A 20,406-nucleotide genomic window follows, 5' to 3' on the forward strand; every position below is an offset into this window, starting at 1 on the left:
AGCGTAAAAGCAGCGGTATATAGCCAATTGTGTTAGCTGGGTACCTAGGCTAACTCTGTTGGACTTAGGAACACACTCTCGGAACAGAACTCGTTCGTATGTAGGCGACTTACTGTACAGGATCCTTTCTTAACATCTAAATGTTTCAAAAGATTCCCCAAATGACACTACTTCGATAGCACTTCACATAACAACTGCTTGAGGAAAATACATAATAAAGTGATTCTTAACTATGTACTGTCATTAAGTAAGTTAATTTTAAAAATCACAGCAGCATATTAATACATTTGAAAAGCAGTTGTACAGACATGTGTGGAGTATATTTATTTAATTTACTTAAGACTGAGAATGCTTATTTACAGACCTCTGCAAAATCTCTACAGATATCAGGGGATCCAAAGCCCCAAGTGTGAGAACCAGTGGTCTAAAAACAAGAGATTTCATACTGGGCAATATTGGCACTTAAGTACCTGTGAAAGGTTTTTAATGAGAAAGTACTGTAGCTATATCATCCCCAAGCCAAACTTCCTTCCCCGACTTCCACCACGGGAGACCCCAGAAAAGGTTCAAGATACACTCCATATTTGCTTAAAATACCTAAGTAAATTACAATCACCACAGAAAATAATCATCTCTGGCCCATTTATATTCTCTTTTTTCCCCCCAACTCACCATCAAATCCAAAATTTATTTTACGTCAGGTTCTTCACAATGGCTGAGAAAAAATGAACTACTACAGGAGCTCAAGGGAATCTCTGAAATTGCTGTCAGAACACAGCTACTAAATGAATAAAAACTTCAGAAACATTTGTTTACACTTAGTGTTATAAAGCTGATTACTGCCTTATTTGAGTGCTGCAGTCACCAGGCAGTCAGCACTCAGAGGTGAACTGGTTACCAAGTCCATACGATAGAGAAGCAATCAAAAGAGACAGCCAGTGGAACTGGGAAAAGAGAAGGTACAGAGTAGAATCAACAGCACATGAAAAGATGCTTACCAGTTTGAAGTCTTGGATGCTACAGATGAAATACGGTGTGTTTGGCCTCCGACTCTCGATATACACACAGTCTTTAAAAGAAAAAGAAAATTTAAAACAATGGCATTTACCGTTAATGGATCAAAGACAGGGCCCATAAAGCCACTGCATAAATAAATAAATGACAAAGCACATGCCTTTTTATAGAAAATAAATTTTTAAAGGTGATATTAAATGACAAATAATTTTAAGCTAAAGGAAAACAGCTCTCGGGTTTTTTTGACCACTTTCTGATAATTTAAATAACTTGATAAAGCCTCAATTACTGTTTCCAGCATCCCTGAAGAAGGGGGAGTGGGAATCCCATGGGATTATCCATAGTCAGATGGAGAAACTTCGATAAAGGGAATTACTTGCTCAAGGTTACACACCAAGACAAAATCCTGAATATCTTACTCAGATAGATGCTCCCCGTCTTCACAAAGAGAAACAGCTTTGCCAAGTGCTGCTTTATTTTTAATAAATATTTTGTGAGGAAATAAGTGAAATATGTAAAGAAGACTAGCTTGAACATGCTATTACAACGACCTTTTCACCCACATGAAGAAAAAGAAAACCAATCTAGTATCTTATGGATAACTTTCTATTAAATTTTAACCTGAACATATTTTCTAATAGTAAAGAAAACCAAGGCAGCCAATCAGAGATGGAATGAAGTAAACCAAATTAGATTTTCCTCAGGGAAGAAGAGCACTTTCTTAAATTACATTTGACATGGCGGTGGCTGGGTAATTATTTTTGATGCTCTCAACAGCTGGAGTCTAAAGGTTATTTTTTTAAAATGACCAGTTAAGACACATTTTTTTTTTTTTAAAGAAGCAATGATTTTAAGGGAAGCAGTGACTATAAAGGAATGTAAAAACTCTCCACACTACAACCGAAGATCATCATAAAGCTCAGGACAGGAAAATCTAGGCATTATTTACTCAGAAGTAAAGGCATCTGCAGTCAATCAAATTTTCTAGGGAGAGTGACCATAATGCCCACGTTTAAAATGCCATGTGTTTTATCCTTCCTCATGACCCTTCACAACAAACGTGTCTTAGAATAACTCCAGATGCTTGAGAACACAGGCAGGTTCCTCTACTTCTTCATTTCACACATGTTAACAACACCCTCCCCGGCAAAAAGCAAAGGTGCAGAGGTTTGGAGCCCTCGATCCAGTGGAAATTCTAGTCCCACCACAGGGGCCAGCAGACCCACTAAGAGGCAGAACAGGAAGAAAGACACGAAGAAGACTAAAGGCCACTTCCTTCCAAGAAACTTCCTGAAGGACATCAGGATTCTTTTTCTTTTTTTTTTTTTTAAATTTATTTATTTATTTATTTATTTATTTATGGCTGTGTTTGGTCTTCGTTTCTGTGCGAGGGCTTTCTCTAGTTGTGGCAGGCGGGGGCCACTCTTCATCGCGGTGCGCGGGCCTCTCACTATCGCGGCCTCTCCTGTTGCGAAGCACAGGCTCCAGACGCGCAGGCTCAGCAATTGTGGGTCACGGGCCTAATCGCTCCGCGGCATGTGGGATCTTCCCAGACCAGGGCTCGAACCCGTGTCCCTTGCATTGGCAGGCAGATTCTCAACCACTGCGCCAGCAGGGAAGCCCGACATCAGGATTCTTGTAGCCCAAAGTCATTACAGAAAAAGAAGAAATCTGAAAGCCAATCATTTAGGCATCCAGAATTTCCCAACAGATTTCTCTACTCAGATGTAGGCTCAACAACAGCAATTCGATCTCTGAATCCATATAAATCAGCAGCTCAGGAATGAACTGCTGACTGAGCTTTCTATCTTGTTCCAAAGTCCAGGATGCTGGGAAAAAAACTCTGTTCAACATTCAGGCAACATCCACTTACCATGCTAATCACCTTAAGGGACAAAGAAGAGATCTCTTCCCACTGTGGTAGAGAGTTCTCTACCTAAGCCTAACTTGCTATTCAAGTAAAAACTGAAGAAACGCATTCCCTAAATAAAAACTGTAGTTCCGACTTGCACAGTGTGGGGACAACCCAAGGTTCTTAATTTCTGTGTTCCAATCCTTGTTGTACCCACTACCAGCATTTCACATCTCTAGATATCCACTGTTTACTCATCTCACCTGAACACAAATCACAGCCCATATGCCCTCTTCTTCCTATCACCTCCTACAGAAGGAAGTATTTTCTGTATCTCATAATGTGGCACTGTCATACCTAGCTACTATTCACTGACTTCAAAACTAACAGGTCCCTTCCTAACTAATCATCTCCACTTTCTTAAAGCTCACGTGACAAAAAAAACTTGCTGTATTCGATGGCCTGATCCCACATTACATCTCGCTCTCCCCTAGGCTGCACTGCCTTAAAGAAACACCAACTCCCGTACCCCATCCATACCAAACCTTCTTTATTCCTTTATTCTTACAAAGCACCTGCAACCTTATAATGAGTTGCCTCCAGTAAATTCTCACGACTCCTCTGTAAAGAAACAACAACATCTCCTCTCCTTGATGTAAAATTTCCTTTCCTTTATATAAAGTTGACAACGTACATCCCCTGTGTGGTCAGTTATTTGGCAGTCAGATGGTCTGCACTGTCTACTTCACTATCAATTTTGAGCTCAAAGAAACCAAACTTACTCATTTCTGCATTCACCCCCCGCCAAGGACTAATGTCTGACACTGGTGTTGGTAAGACTAGACAGAACTGAAATCAATGACAGATGGTTAGATAGTGAGGATTATGAATAACTTTATTCTTTTTACACAAAGAAAAGCTTTATATTCTTTTTTCATAATCAACAGAATCATTATTACTATAAACTCTCTTACATAAAGTAAAAACATAAAGTAGCTATTAACTTATATATTAAAAAGCTTTCCAGAATAGAAGAGAGAATCTATATTCTTCCATTTCTCAACTACAAATTTACATTCAGGAAAATGATTATCTCTAAATATACCTGAACGTATATCTGTTAGAGGAGAAAGGAAAGGAATACGCTGGGATGTCAAGGACAACTACTGATATCCCTTTGCCGAAACGCTTCGCCGTGGTCTCACTGGAGGCCGCCCTGCAGCCCTGGCCTGAGGAGCGCTGCCGTGAGGGACAAGGTAGTGGGAGAGAGCAGATCCACAAGCCTAACACATGGAATTACCACGTTTACCTATCAATGCCTTATTACTAGATAAAAAGTCACCTCTTTCTGTTTAAAAAGTTATCGTGGCAACCCAAATTGATCCAAAGCTATAAATCCAGATATGAGATTCCAATGTACAAGGCTAGTAATATGTAAAGCAGGTCACTGCATCAAGTGATCTCTATCAGCATTTTGAAACTCACATGTGAAACGGTCTGACTGAACTTATCTTCAAAATTATCTTCAAAATTAAGTGACAACACTTAGAGTTTATTTTACATAAATATGGTCATAAAACACACAATGACCAAGATCAGAGGTTATTAAAATTCTTGACATGAATTAAAATTTTTCACAGGTCAAACTTGCCATAGGAATAGGGGAAAATACATTGTTTTGACTTGATTTTTCTAAATCATTTAAAAAATGAAAGCATGAAAAATTATTGTAGAGTCAAACTTTTCTTTTTAACCCTCCCATAAAAAATAGGGGGATCTAACTAAAAGAGAATACATCCTAAAAACAATTTGGAATTTAAGTCTCACACACACACAAAAGTCTACTTATTATTGCTCATAATGATTTTCAAAATAAGGTTAAATAAGGCCATATAACTCAGAAATATTTCCCTCGTCTTATTAATTAAGCAGCTATTTAAGAAAATAACTTTACATAGATGTTTACAGTTAGCACAAAAATAAAGTGTTTTATCTGGGAAGGGAATGATGAAAACATAAGTCAATATAAAAAGGAACAAAACTGGGTCATTTGTGGAGACGTGGATGGACCTAGAGTCTGTCGTACAGAGTGAAGTAAGTCAGAAAGAGAAAAACAAATAACGTATATTAACGCATATATGTGGGATCCAGAAAAATGGTACAGGTGAACCTATCTGCAGGGCAGGAATAGAGACGCAGACATAGAGGACGGACGTGTGGACAGGACGCGGGGGCGGGGGCGAATGGGGAGATTAGGGTTAACATATATACGCTACCATGTGTCAAACAGAGAGCTGGCCCGAACCCGGGAGCTCAGCTCGGTGCTCTGTGGTGACCTAGATGGGGGGGATGGGGGAGATGGGGGGGAGGGGGGGAGGGAGGTCCAAGAGGGAGAGGACATATGTATACATACAGCTGATTCACTTTGTTGTACAGCAGAAACAAATACAACACTATAAAGCAACTATACCCCAATTTTTAAAAAAATCATTTAAAAAAAAAAAAAACTCACTTGGGATATACGCCCAGCAATCTTTTAAAGCCAAAATGATTTGCCAACAATTTTTCATGCAACTTATGGGAGCACGGATTGTCTGAAGCTGGCTATAAAATTGGTTTCAGTCAGTTGGATATTGATCCTCAACCTGAAAATTCCCCATGGCCAACACAAGTACTGCAGATACCTTTTTTTGAAAAAAAGAAAAAGAGCCTTTAAAAAAGAAAGCAAGCTAGCAGTTCTGAAAGAACTGAGCAAAGCCGATGCGACCCATTAAGTGCATAATGCGCATTTTCAAAATTACCCATATGAAAATGCATATTTACCAGATTGAGCTAACGGCTGTTGCAAGGCAAATATATATTTTTTAAATCTTAAAATCAGCAAGCCCAAAATGGGCCAGAAAAAATGAGTGAGGCTACTACCATCAATATCAATGATTCCAAACAACCCAGGATAACAAATTTTTTTCTTTACCAGGGGTGTCTGCAAATGAAACCATGGGTCTAGGTTAAGATTTATTTCCTAACATGTAGCCTCTGCCTGGAAATGGATCACACGATTATAAGTGACCTCAAATCCTGTGTTCACGATGTGGGCAATGATATTGAACAGGGCGATTCTGGCTGTCTCTCACAACCTCAACATAGCCTTGTGTCCAAGAATCTCTTGTGCCATCTGCAAACAACAGAGCATTTGCTACGCTAGAGAAGGAAGTCAGCCAAAACGCAAAGGCAGATTCTGGAGGCAAAGAAAGCCCTCTCTGCTTTTTCAGCCCTCAGCAAATCAGCAGCCTTATGTAAACAGAGCAAGAGCAGGGTCCTCTCAAGGGTAAAAACCACAGCCTGAAGCATCAGGCAGTCTGTCATCCTGAAATACCAAGAGCCTGTCAGCATCCTTCCTGAAAGCCTCCTCACAAGCACAGTGGACCCCGACTCTGCCCACCAACCAAGCAAGCGGCGGACGACGCTCAGCCACGGGCTCTGTCCCGGGAAAGAATTTCTTTCTCCGTGAATGTATTTCTGCCTATTAATCTTTGAAATAATTGGGTTGGCCAAAAAGTTTGTTTGCGTTTTTCATAACATCTTACTTTACTTTTTGGCCAACCCAATACCTTCTCGCCCCTCTGCAAAGCATGACAGTGCCACTCTAACACAATTTCCAATAGAAAACCTTTCCTTATGAAGAGCACGCGTGAACAAAGCCTTTCTCACAAACAAACTCCCCAGAGATCCAGCTGGGTGGCGCAGCAGTGGCCACGGAGGGTGACCCTCGGGACTGCTCTGCCCTCCGGCTTTCCCTTCCTCTTACACAGGGTTCCTCCACCGTCGACACTCTGAACTACTCCATCAGCTAACGGCAGCTGGTCTAACACCGCAGAATAAAGTCCACGAGCATCTTGCTAGTTAACATGGATGCTTCCAAATTTCCAACACACAAAAGGGTGTGTGTGCGTGAGCGCGCACGCACACACTAGCAACTACTCTGAAATCCCGATACCCGAATCCCAATCCCCCGTGCGCCACCTGGCCTCTATCAGAGCCTCTCATCTTGCTTCCTGCTCTCTACAAGAGCCACACCTGTCACCACGCCTCACCTCTGTAAACGATATACTACTACCTTCCGCACGGTAGACACTCAAAAACCACACGAGGAACAAATGAATTGAATGAAAATATTAAAACAGAAAAGAAGTTACACAAGATCCTAGCAAGAAGGCTATGCTCTAGCAATATCAACATAAAAGATGCGGTTTTCTAATAAATACTTCTTTAAGAAATATGACTTCCCTGGTGGTCCATCCAGTGGTTAAGACTCTGCGCTTCCACTGCAGGGGGCACGGGTTCGATCCCTGGTCAGGGAAGTTCCGCGTGCCATGCAGTGCGGCCAAAAAAAAAAAAAAAGAAAGAAAAAAGAAATAACTCAATTGCAGGATGACCTACTTTTAGTTTTCTGCTAGATTCTTTTGTGGGGAAGGGATACTTGCATTGTCTGGGAATAGTGGAGAACTTAAAAGGGAAAAGGAAACAAAAATTGGGAAAACAGCACCTCTGTAAGTGAAATCTTGTTAGTCCTTACCCTTTTCCTGTGTTTTGACCCTGAAAACTGTCACCCAAAATGGCTTGATAACATCTTCTTAAAGATTCTAATATCTCAGGTGACATATATCCTTGGTTCCTTCCTTTTCGACCTTCATGAAAATTAAACTCCATGTATTCATGTCTACAGATTCCCAAGTAGTACTACAAATTTTACACGGGTTTTTGTCTAAAAACAACACTATATACATTTAGCAAACATGTACCTTTCTTTATCCTCATTGCTAACAGGGAATTATTATGCCAATAGGGAATTAAATTATGAGAAAAATCAAGTTAGCTGGTGGGAGGGGGTAGAGAAGCAGGTCATAACAAACTAAAAGAGAATTTGTTTAAATTCCCCATTTTTCCCTCTTCTCCTCTAGGAGTTAGAAAATTTTCTAGTGCATCAAAAGCTTGAAGACTGATTCAAAACAATTATCTTGCTAACATTAAGCAGTGATGCTGTTTTGGAATAACTACTGCTGCAAGACCTCCCCCCCATTCCCAGATCAATCCTATGCTACATGGACTTGAAAACTCTGTAAAACAAGAAAAGAGATCATCCTGCCAGCAGCAGCATCTTACTAGTTACACTGACACGCTAAATACGAGCTGCTGTTTGACACTTGTATTTACTCAAGCCAAGAACATTCTGGGCACTCTCATCACCACATTTTCTTCTGAAAATGTGCCTTAAAAAGCCCTCCTTGTGACCCATATTGAATCCCTACTATGAAAAAGGTTCTAGCCAGCTTAACATCCAAACTCCAGTAAAGTGATGTGAATCTCTCTACTGCGTCTGTATAGAGCTATGTGCCATAAGAGAACACAAGGAATCTAGGAGAAGGGAAAGGGCGCGTGGGGTGGGGGCAGGGAGGAAGGGGGGTGTCTATTTTCAAAATCAGTGATGGCCATCTGCCCTATGACGCAAAGCGTCTCAGGGCATTAGAGACGCGAGGGAAGGGAATTTCGAGACCACTCTCACTCTTGCTGCCCTACTGTACCTACCTTTCTAATGCTTGAGAAGGCAGGTAACAACTCTATTCATTCCAATCAGTGAATCCTATCAAAAATAAATTCGGCTATAAAATCCATATTAAGTAGAGGATGACTGCTAGTGGAAATGTCTTTAACACAAAAAGATTACAACTAAAATGTAGTTGAAATATGTACATTTAGGAAACCAACCCAGAGAGAGTTCAAACACTTCCAGGAATTCCCAGTATTCACAGGAAAAAATAACCAGTGACAGGTAGGCTGCAGTGAAGATTCTTCTCTTCCCACATGGCCGACAGACAAACAAAATGCTAGTCTGATCTTCTGGTGTCACATCCTGCAGAGCAGATTTCAAGCAACACTGCCTGCTCCTTTTCAGAAAACAATGCACTAGGGGCCTCGGCTTTATAATAAATGGTTCAACCAATTTGCAGTGCTCACTGGAAATACACAGGAGAATTCACAATGCCTGGCTATAAGTCTTATTTGGCAAATGATTTTATTATAAACTGGTATCATAGTGAATCCATTTTCTTTACGGGTTTTCTGCTAATGTTTAATGGACTGTCAGTATAATTTAGATTTCATCTATTTAAACTCATTCAAGCCTGGCTCCTGATTGTACAGTAAATGGAACATATTTCTACTCAACGAAATTAATGACAGTTAATTGTAGTCTGCAGTTCTCAATTTTGTAAAAGCAACTGTTCCACAGTTTAAGCATCAAGCTACAAAATTCCCCAAACCGATTATCTTTTTGTACTTTATAGGCATCTACATCATATAAGCCTTCCTTGTAAGACTAATGTATGTACGTATTCTTTTAATATTTCTTCCCAAATATTTACTACCGACTTGCCAAAAAGAGTTAGGACTTAAATTATAACTAAAGGCTGGGGAAATGAAAGTTTGTCAGTCTGAACAGAGGTGCTCAATTATTTCCGATGTTTTTAAGCTAGCAAAACTGAAGATTAAAATTTTCTACCTTATATATTTCTCTGCATACTATTGGACGGTTTTCTTATACATTTCGAATCAGTCACAATGTCAACATTAAGTGAAATTTATTAAAAGTAGGCTAGGGACTTCCCTGGCGGTCCAGTGGTTAAGACTTCGCCTTCCAATACAGGGGGTGCGGGTTTGATCCCTGGTCAGGGAGCTAAGATCCCACATGCCTCGGGGCCAGAAAATCAAAAAACATAAAACAGAAGCAATATTGTAACAAATTCAATAAAGACTTTAAAAATGGTCCACATAACAAAAAAAAAAAATCTTTAAAAAAAAAAGTGGGCTAAACTTACCATATGGATTTAGACATACAAACAGGGCACACAGCACATATTAATAAATACTGTAGTGAATTACTTTTGAGTTTGATACTCCGTTTAACAGAAATTTACTTCTGAGTTTTATTTACCAGACAACAATCCCATGAGTGATTTTTCTTATTGAGTGGATTGGTCTTTCACCTAAGCATCCACACAGCTGTGTTAAGAGATGCTTAAAGGAGAAAAAAAGTGTGCAAAAAAAGCACCTTCAGAGAAACTTATCAAATCAAGACCCACACAGATACAGTAAGCATCCAGAATTTGCTGCCCCAAAACTATAACCACCAGGGTCACAGACCATCAGACTGCAATTCACACAAAAATAAGAGAAGCAAAGGAAAACCACAAGCTATCCTTTTCAGTCCTTTTTTCAGCTTGATAGTTTACATCTGCTCAGCTGGTTACTGATTCTCCTATAACCACATTCCAATCATGCCCCATTCTCATGCTGTTGCCCCTATTAGAGATGCTCTACCTCTACTTGGTCCTACTGCAATTCTATCCAACCTCCAGGACCCAAATCAAGATTCCCACGGTCCTTCATGTCTTCCCCAACGCCACCAACTTACAGTCTGTTCAGTTCAGTTGGTATTGCCCACTCACTGCCTGTTACTGACAAATAATGTTACTTGAATGAGTGTTATTTCTCCCCATAAAATGAAGGATCAGGGACTAGAATCCTGTCTACTTTTGTGTCTTGCCTTATCTCACCTCCACAACACCTTGCACAAAGTTACAGACAAAGAAGAGTGTGCTCTTCTGTTATCAGCTGATTAATAAAACACTCCTAATACCACAGCTGACATCTAACAAACCCCAGGAAATTCTACTAGCTTACCCAAAGCCAATTACAGTTTCAGTGGGCCTCAAATTTAATCATTTGCTTTAATTTATATAAACTCCTAAGGGCAAATGAAGCCTGTTCCCTGACTCTCTTTACTCTACCCATACCTCTTCCTTTTCTCCCTTAAATCATTACTGTTTTCATTTGGGGTTTTGTTGTAGTTACTATTGTCTGGTCATGTGTTTCTTTTAAAATAAAGTCGAAGACTAAAGATATTTTAAGAATAATTTAAAACATCAAGTCACTTTCCTGTGACTGAAATGTTGAGACCTCAGATTTTCATTAAAGATCTCTAGCCCACTGTGAATTATAAATATCATTTTACAAGTATTCAACAGGTATCTGGAAAAAAATAGTTCCACCTATACGACAATTTGCAATTATCTATCTCCTTAGGATTCTGCATGTAATAATTTTGCTTTCTAACAATATACATCATTCTCAGGCTAAAAAGTATTGGGGGGAGGGCGCTGGCGGGATCTTGTCTGGTAATCTGCCATCCACCTGTCACTTTTATAATCAAAATTAGCAAAGATCTGAGCAAGGTAGCAGGATTTAAAATATCTAAATTCCTCTTGAATCCTGAAACGAGATGAGAGACTTCATTTATTGTTCAGGCCGTAAGAAGCTCTGGATGCTCTATATGAAACTACTCAACACACTTCAACAAATGAGTGCAGCTGCTCTGGGCCAATGTAACACTTAATGAGAGTTTTACTTTTTGTAATTTGTACCTTGAAAAAAATCATGTTCTGAACATCTGCTGAGACAAAATAAATCAGAACACTGACCGGAGAAGGGGGGACAAGACCTCTCCATTTCAACCAAAGCGGTAACAGGCAAATCTTGTCAAGATTACATTAAAGCTAAGGAAAGAAGATAAATCTATTCTAAAGGAACAGAATCATAAACTCATAAAACATTCACGCACAGACTTATGGGCACCACCAGCTAAGCACTAGAAATACTGAAGTGAATAAAAATACTGTCCTTCCCTTGACATGTTCACCATCTAATATTAGAGACAGACATGAAAACAAATAACTATATGTCTTCAATAATTTTAATTGTACTTGTTTTTTACCCCCTGTAACAGAGACTGCTAGCTGAGCATAATTTCATTCTTGCCTTCTTCCTTAAGAAAAGAACAGCTGAGGTTTAGAAGGTGTCCGGCCTCTCAGAAAAAAGACGACATTTGCCAGCCTCCCTCATAGTGGGTTTGGTCACATGACTAAGCTCTGGTCACGGGATACAGTGTTTCAACTTCTGGAAACTGAATCCTGAAAAGAGGAGCCCCTTCTCCCCTTAGCCTTCCTGTTAGCCTGCAGACAAATGTATCGTCTGAAGGCGGAGCACGAGATGGATCACAGGATGACATGGGAACAGCGGCCACACAGAAAGGAGTAACCAAATCTTTGACTGTGGATAAAGAACCAGACCAAGAATTTACTGGTTCACAATTCAGCACTAACAGCCATTGTACACAAATATCTCTAAATTATTTTGAAATGTGGCAAAATACTTAAAATACAATCATGGGAAATTCCCTGGCGGTCCAGTGGTTAGGACTCCATGCTTTCACTGAGGTGGCCCGGGTTCAATCCCTGGTCGGGGAACTAAGAGCCCACAAGCCGTGTGACGTGGCCAAAAACAAAACAAAAAATAAATAAATAAAATAAAGGACTGTCCAAATAAATAAATAAAATACATTCATGAGCAGAGTGACATCCACAACAATGATTTAGGGAAAATATTCTAATTCTTTTAATAGGGAAAGCTAGGAAGGAACAGATGACCCTAGCAAGTGTATAAAAACATAGCACATAGAGCTCTTGGCAGAATGACTAAAATAGTTTGATCGGACAGCATAAACCATTACCTTCCAGTGGGATTAAGAATCAAGTCCTAGAGGCAGATGACGTAAGTCAGAACAACGTCCACAGCTGCCGCCCTGAAGAGACTTCACAGCCAAGGCAAGTTCCTAGCATGACGCTACCCCAAGGTGTCACAAGGAGGAAGAAAAGATCATGACTTCTGCAAATTGACTGGCATTTTCTGTGGAGGGCAGATTGATGGTGTCTAATGGCACCACTCAGGCCCCCCCCTTTCTTTTCCACTTCGGTGTGGGTTTGATTTTAGGACTTCTTTAGCGAGGCTATGTGGCTGCTCCTCAACAAAAATACAGGGGCCGCTGATAATCAAATTTTCTGGAACACTATATAATTTATAAAAGTAAAGCTGACCAGAATTCATACTATACTAAGTTCTCAGAATATACTCCATATTTTACTTCATACCAGAAAGATGATACAATGTCACAGCTTTACCTCCTCCTTTCCACGCCATTAACTGTGGATAAAAAACAGAGCGCAAATGTGTCTGATCCATTCTCTGAGGTGAAGATTTACTACCTAAAGATGACGTAAAGTCTCCTGCTCTGCCTAGAGAACATTTCTCCAGTTTCAAACCCACAAACTGAGTCACTTGCAGAGGCCAAAGTCCTACAGTACACCAGGATTAGCTAGAAAGAACTGTAATGGCAATTCATTAAAAATCTTTATAAGTCCAGACATACCCTTTAACTCAGCAATTCCACTTCTAAGGAAAGTGAGCAGAACGGAATAGATAACTATTCACCACTGTTGTTTATAATGGAGAATATTTGGGAAGAACCTAAAATCCAACTATATGTAGCTAGTTACATCATGGTATCTATCGACTAATGTGGGCATGTCTAATTTTTTGTGTCATGGATGCCTTTAGCAATCCCTACACCCAATCTCCACCAAAAAAAAAAAAAGGTTTTAAATTCACAAAAACATGTATTGAAATACTTGTCACAATATGAGAAAAAAACTGCAATGTAATATATGTGCTTCTTTATCGATTCGTTAAATAAGAAGATTTACTAGGCTACTCCCCCAGTAACCGCCTATGTGATGAACATAAACATTATTTTCAGATGGTTTTCTCTACATGATGTCATATAAGAATATCTGTGATTTATATTGGTGTCACAGGTACTGCCAATATTACTATGGTTTATTACCTACCTTCAGAATTGAAATGAATGCTAAATGTCATTTAAAATGTAATAAATTAGTGAAAATAAAGATGCCATTTTTTACCCACCCAAGTTCACAGTTTCCTGAATTCTATTCACAGTCACCTAGGTTGACCATGGACCCAAGGTTAAGAATTCCAGTTTTAATGGCATACTAAGCAGCAGTAATGACTCTGATAATTCCTGGCATGGCAATAAATTCAAGACATGTTAAGTTAAAAAGCATTATTACAAAACAGCGAATAGCATAATCCTACACCTGTTTACTAAGGCAAGTGACCATACAACAAAATATTAACAGTAATTTAGTGACTTTAATTTTTAACTTTTGCTTATCTGAATATTTCAATTTTCTTCCTTGAAAATGTATTATTTGTTCATCAAAAACAAAAGAAAAAAATGCAGGAAGGAAAATATGGGGGAGAAATAAAAAGAAAGGCCTATAACCAAATATTATAAATGTGCTCATAGGACAAAGGCAAAAAGCAGCAGGTAAACTCTGGGGAGAAAACAAAATGGAGCACCTCTAATCATTACAGAAGTTGAGTAACAGAAATAATGCTGAAAAGGGAGTTGGAAATCCATATGTCAGTGTATCAGATGCCACAGCACTGAGAATCCTAGCAGCTGGGGGATAATAGAAGTAAAACATATGACAAAACTGATGGTCTCTACAACAACTAGCCTCCACCAATCATGATCTGAATGCCAGGTGCAATTTTTAAAAAAGACTGCTCTCAAACACAACTTCAGACTTGCAAAAAAACCAGTGAAGGGACCTAACTACCATAATGAATGCTGCATAGTAAGAAAACCACAAGAAGGTTATACGTTTGGTTGTCTAACATTCTTGGATTTGATATGAACCAACACATAGTCCTTGTTGTCACTGACAGAACCCCAGTTTGTATGTACATTATTCACATTCCTCTCTGTTGTGTTTGGGGGAAAAAAAGACTTTTTAGCCTATTTTAAGGTTACTGATTTAATTTCATGTTATTTGGTTGCATGACGTTGCCCTTAATCACTAAGGATTATCCAGACTGTTGCACAAGCTGATACAAGTCTAGGATCCTTTATCAAGGCAGCTATGTTCATCACTCTCCTGCCTTTACTCCACCGTCACCACTCAGTTAAATATAAATTAGCATTTTTTAAAATGACCACTCAACATAATGCTTAAGGGATTTCCTCTCTGTGAGAGAACCCAGGAACCAATTCCTAGATACATAATGTTGGCATATTGAAGATGAACTTAAAATTGTTCTTCAGTTTTGAGGCCATGTGTAAAGTTTAATCATATTGTAAAATATCTATTCTGTATTAGAAATAGCTAGTTGACAGCTTACACTTCTCAAAACTCAGGTTGTTAACGTACACAAACTCAGTTTCTATATGTGAAGTTAGTGAGTCTTTTGTGTTACTCCAAAATAAAGGCAATGATTTATTTTTTCCCAATCTCAATACAATTTGAGCTAATCACCCAAGCTGGATACCTTACATTTTAAAGCTGGAATCAGCAGTAGCCCTGTGGGAAGTAAGACAAAGCACTGACTTTTAAATATAGACTTTTAAAATGATCTGTTGTTTTCTTTTGGAAGTAGAATTAGAATTGTTAATACTCATCCACAAACCATTATTATGTGTACAATATTGCTGCAATTGTGATCATAGAAAATTTTATTTATTTTTATGCCAGCTTATATTGTGAGAACACATTTAGTCAGTTTGGGTTTTACCAATCCTGTTATCCTTGTCCTTGGAACATCTTTCGCGTATTTGAGGTTTGCAGTTGAAAAGTTTACTGCAAAAAAAATCAAAAACAAAAAAATGTATTGTTTTTACAGAATAAATTTATTGGAATGTATACTGGGAGTAAGGTTTGAGGTTGTAAACAACTAAGTTAGTGTAATTTGGCTTCATATATGTAACGTGAGGTATTAATGTAATTCATATGTTAAAGCAAAAATTGTTAACAGCAAAATAAATAAATAAATAAATAAATAAATAAATAAAAAAGACTGCTCTCCATGATGCCAAATATCTATTTTTTGGATAGTTGCGGCAGATTTCAAAAGCATTCTCATTTATGAGCCTGAAAGATAGCCCAGGGTTTTTCTCCCTCAAAATGCCTTCTAGCCAGTACAGAGAGCAAACTGGAAATCACGTCTCCACTGTCTAATTGGAAATGTGAGGTATAAAATCCCTTGTAAGGAAGAAGCATAATTTCCCCAAGTCTAAGTGCTGCTAGAGTTAATTCTCAAACACAAACTTGAAAACTTTAGGTGTGAATAGTGGTAATTAAACACTGCTTTTCAGTTAAACTGTTCTTGACAATATAAAAATACAAGATATCAGGTGAGACTTTTTTGTGACATTTTCTTTCCCTCTACTAAAGAGAAAAAATTATAATTATACAAAGAATTAACATTCCCTCAATCAATTTGGTAATTGTACAGTACCTATGTTCTATAATACCAGCACCAATGCGATGTTCAGGACAAGTAAAGTCTAAGAGCTAAACACCAGCTAATAATAATAATGCCCGGCTTCAGAGCGTACAGTTATACATAGCTTTACAAATTAAAATATTAATAATGAGAATAATGAAAAGCAACATACTGAAATAATATTAAAAATTATATTATAAACTCAATCCATTTCTCCCTTTTAAAAGGAATTTATAGCCACAACCAAATGCCCCCCAAAACTGTATTTTTATTACATCTCTACTGATCAGTCTAAAGTGCGACTAGCACACCATCTGTCAAGCATCAATATCCACCCAGCACACAAAGAAAGCCAGAACAATGTCTACAGCCTTCAGAGAGAACATAAAACAACCCTATCTTTGCCTTTTACAGTTCAGTTTACACATTTTACACATTACACTGATTATCACACTGGACATCACTGAAAAGGCATTCCCTGCAAAGGCAGATGAATAAGGAAATTTAGGGATATGTGAGAAAATAAATTTAGAGTGAACAAATGTGTAATATCTTTCATATGTAACATACATATGCTGCCTAATTGGCTTGAGTATGTATTTAATAGTGAAATAATGAAAAAGATTTAAATGTACTGGATATTTAATGCAAACATAATGATAAAGAGTCACTGTGTATGAACTTAATAGACTGGTAAAGTGAAAGTTTATCCATTTCCACGCATTTTAAGCACTAACCTAAAAGAACCAGGTGGGACTTCCCTGGTGGCACAGTGGTTAACAATCCACCTGCCAATGCAGGGGACACGGGTTCAATCCCTGGTCCAGGAAGATCCCACATGCCGCCGAGCAACTAAGCCCGTATGCCACAGGTACTGAGCCTGCGCTCTGGGGCCTGCGAGCCACAACTACTGAAGCCCATGCGCCCCAGAGCCCATCCGCAAGAAGAGAAGCCACTGCAATGAGAAGCCCGCGCACCACAACGAAGACCCAACGCAGCCAATAAATGAATGGATGAATGAATGAATGAACCAGGTAACTTCCTGATCTTCCCCCATCTATTTTATGGTACTTAAAATCCATTACGGGGGCTTCCCTGGTGGCGCAGTGGTTAAGAATCCGCCTGCCAATGCAGGGGACACGGGTTCGAGCCCTGGTCTGGAAGATCCCACATGCCACGGAGCAACTAATAAGCCCATGCGCCACAACTACTGAAGCCCACACGCCTAGAGCCCGTGCTCCACAACAAGAGAAGCCACCGCAATGAGAAGCCCACACACTGCAACAAAGAGTAGCTCTGGCTCGCCGCAACTAAAAAAAGCCTGTGCACAGCAACAAAGACCCAATGTAGCCAAAAATTAAATAAATAAATTTATTTTTTTAAGAAAAGCCATTACGAAGTGTATACTAACACAAGCGTATGAAGGAGTAGAAAAGCCTGTATTTTTACGTTTTCTAGTATTTAGGGTATTCAGTTACCCCCAAATCAAAACTCAGGCACACAGGTATCTATTCCGCGGTATTTAAACGTTTTGAAAAAGGAAAAGAAATCACTCTTATGCACATACATTTTAAAGTAATTCACCAAACAATATATTGCCCCATATTTAAATCCACAGACATTATTTTTAGTTGTGGAAAGTCTGGTTTTCTCAGCTGGTGAAGCTGTCAGAATAAATAGAAGGCAATATCTGGAAAGATGACAAACACATGGGTCAAAGTCAAATACAAGCCAATCTCTGTCAAGAACAGAGCCAAATTCCTGCATTTCAATTTAAACGATGTTATCCAACCCAAATACCACCATGCCACTTCAAATCAAAATTGTTTCCTTTTAAAAAGAGCGTTTTACAAAACTGATAGAGTATAACAGATTAAACAACTCTTTCAGCAATTTCCTCAGCTACTACAAAGCAAGGCTTCAATATATAATTATAATAAAGGGAACATTTAACAATTAATGGAGCCAGCAAAACCTAAAGCTCCAGAGCTTAAGAGTTCAAACACTTGCTCACTAAGCAAAAGGGCAGAGGATTTTAACATAACTGCAGGAAATATCAGTCCAATTAGACTCCAGGTAAATATAAATCTTGTTCCACTGTGATTGGGACTCCCTTCATCCCAGTCCACTGGGCTGATTTTAGTATCCAGTTTGGAGATTCAAACAAAAGAACCCCCGCCTCCCCCTGATCTCTCCCCACGCTGCTGTGTTATCCAGTTGCTCTAGTTCCATAGGAACAGAAGTCTCCGGAAGGCTGTTAGCTTGCTTTACAACTGACCAATGACCAAGACTCCCCAAGACGTATCACACAGCTGTTAGGTAATAACACCTCTGAAGATAGTCATGATTTGTGCTAGTTTATAATGATGACATCTTAACTAATTCACATTCTCTTCTCATTCAGTTTCTATTCAGATTCTTTATAGAGGATACGTACATACACCCTTTCAAAAAGAAAACAGAAATAAACAGAGTTTCAAAGTGTCACCATCCCAGCAAATACCTTATTTATAAGGTATCATTCTATGCCTCGAAGAGCTTGATAGGAAGCAGAAAAAGTTAAAATTTAATACCTAAATGGTTTCAACAATATAGACAAGTAAAAAATATGTTTTAATTTAACTGGATAAATCAAAGTAAAAAAATTTTTTAATGCAGCATAAAATAGTAGGTGATGAAAGAATTTTAAGGATTATAGAAACAGGCAGAACTAGAAGTTGAGGCAGGAAACCCACAGAGCAAAGATCGGCACTATGGCCTGTAGGTCAAATCTGACCCATGACCTGTTTTTGTAAGGCCCACAAGTACAGAATGGTTTTTACATTTTTTTAATGGTTGGAGGAAAAAAAGAATATTTTTTTGACATGTGAAAATCACATGAAATTCAAATTTCACTGTCCGTAAGTAAAGTTTTATTGGAACACAGCCACCTCGCTCACTTATATCTTATCTGTCACTGCTTTCACGCCACAAGTGCAGAGCTGTGCAGTTTCAACAGAGACTGTACGGCCTACAGCGAAGCTGAAAATATTTACTCTCTGGCCCTTTACAGAGAGAGTTTGCTGACCACTGCTCTAGAAATGCTAAGTACGTCAAGTAGCTCAGCTGAAAATGTGAAATTACACCATAGAAGACTACCTCGTAAAAGGGTTTTTATTCATTAATGACACATATGCTCAGAAACCTTCTGCTATGAAATGCTCAAGAATTTTTCCAGTGGTTAATATCAAGCATACTGAGCTGAAGATTACAAAATACACCTTTCAGCCAGTGCCTACGAGGATAACAAAGTGCCTCTAATACTGCATCTCCAAGTTCCTTGTCACATTCTCCATCTGGGCTGAAAACTCAACTCATTTTATGAATCTAGATCAAGGATGGAAATATTCCGACATCTGCACCCAAGAACAACACTGTCAGCTGACCAGAGCACTCCTTCCAAACGGACTACATTCAGCCTCGTTCACCTGGAAGAGGAGATGAAATCCACCTGCCATCTAATGTCGAGGTGATCTCTTCTACTCTTCTCACCTAGTTTGGACTTCTTTACCATTCATTTTTTATCATTTTTCTTGTACCTTTTCTTGGGTGAAAACCATGCTGGGAACTTGACATAGAGGACAACAGTGAACTCAAAGTGGAACAGGTATGCTTGCTCTCTGCAACCTGTGAACAGGGCATTAACAGGCCAAGTGACATACCATCAATTAAAAAAAAAAGAAAAGAAAAGAAAACTGGGCTTTTAAGTCTCTTTATCAAAATAGTGATAAGGGGTTCTTGATAAATCCTGCTCCCTTTTTCAACTTCATATAATGCTTTCAATGAACTAGAAAGATGCAGGTTCTACTGAGACCAAAAAAACGGGGGGGGGGGTGCGCGTTGTGTTTACCATGATACTCAGAGAGGGTCTTAAGGAGCCATAACTAAAGTTGGTAACCAATTCCACCAAAAGGAAATCTCTCTATCAACTATGGCAAACTGAAACCAACAGCAAGAGGCAAGTCCAATTCAGACTCAGACACACAAATATACAGAACTGGGACCGCATCGTGACTGACCCCCCCGAATGGAGTCCTGAACGGCCAGAACTCATGTTCAGCAGTAGCTACATTAACGTCAGAGCACAGGTCGTTGAGAGCAGAGTAATGTCCCCTCTCAAAATAACCTTCACCAGGAATTCCGTGTGGTTTCCGCGCTTCATTGAGATATTTTTTTGAGCATTTGAACAGGCAAAGCAGCTTCCTAAGAGAAGTTTTTGCCTGAGCCCACTCCTGTGTCAC

The 20,406-nt window shown here is 39.0% G+C and overlaps 1 protein-coding gene across 6 annotated transcripts in view; it reads right to left on the bottom strand.

The window, feature by feature from the left end:
* The window catches only part of RERE (arginine-glutamic acid dipeptide repeats), a 420,307-nt gene that overhangs the window by 227,754 nt on the left and 172,147 nt on the right, over window positions 1–20,406 (bottom strand). For all 6 annotated transcript variants that reach the window (XM_036846203.1, XM_036846175.1, XM_036846185.1 and 3 more), the window contains exon 3: window positions 999–1,069. In XM_036846203.1, the coding sequence (XP_036702098.1) occupies window positions 999–1,069 (71 nt within the window). The remainder of the gene's footprint in view (window positions 1–998; window positions 1,070–20,406) is intronic.

The sequence above is a fragment of the Balaenoptera musculus genome, chromosome 1 (assembly GCF_009873245.2).
Source record: "Balaenoptera musculus isolate JJ_BM4_2016_0621 chromosome 1, mBalMus1.pri.v3, whole genome shotgun sequence".
In the NCBI taxonomy this organism is placed as follows: domain Eukaryota; kingdom Metazoa; phylum Chordata; class Mammalia; order Artiodactyla; family Balaenopteridae; genus Balaenoptera; species Balaenoptera musculus.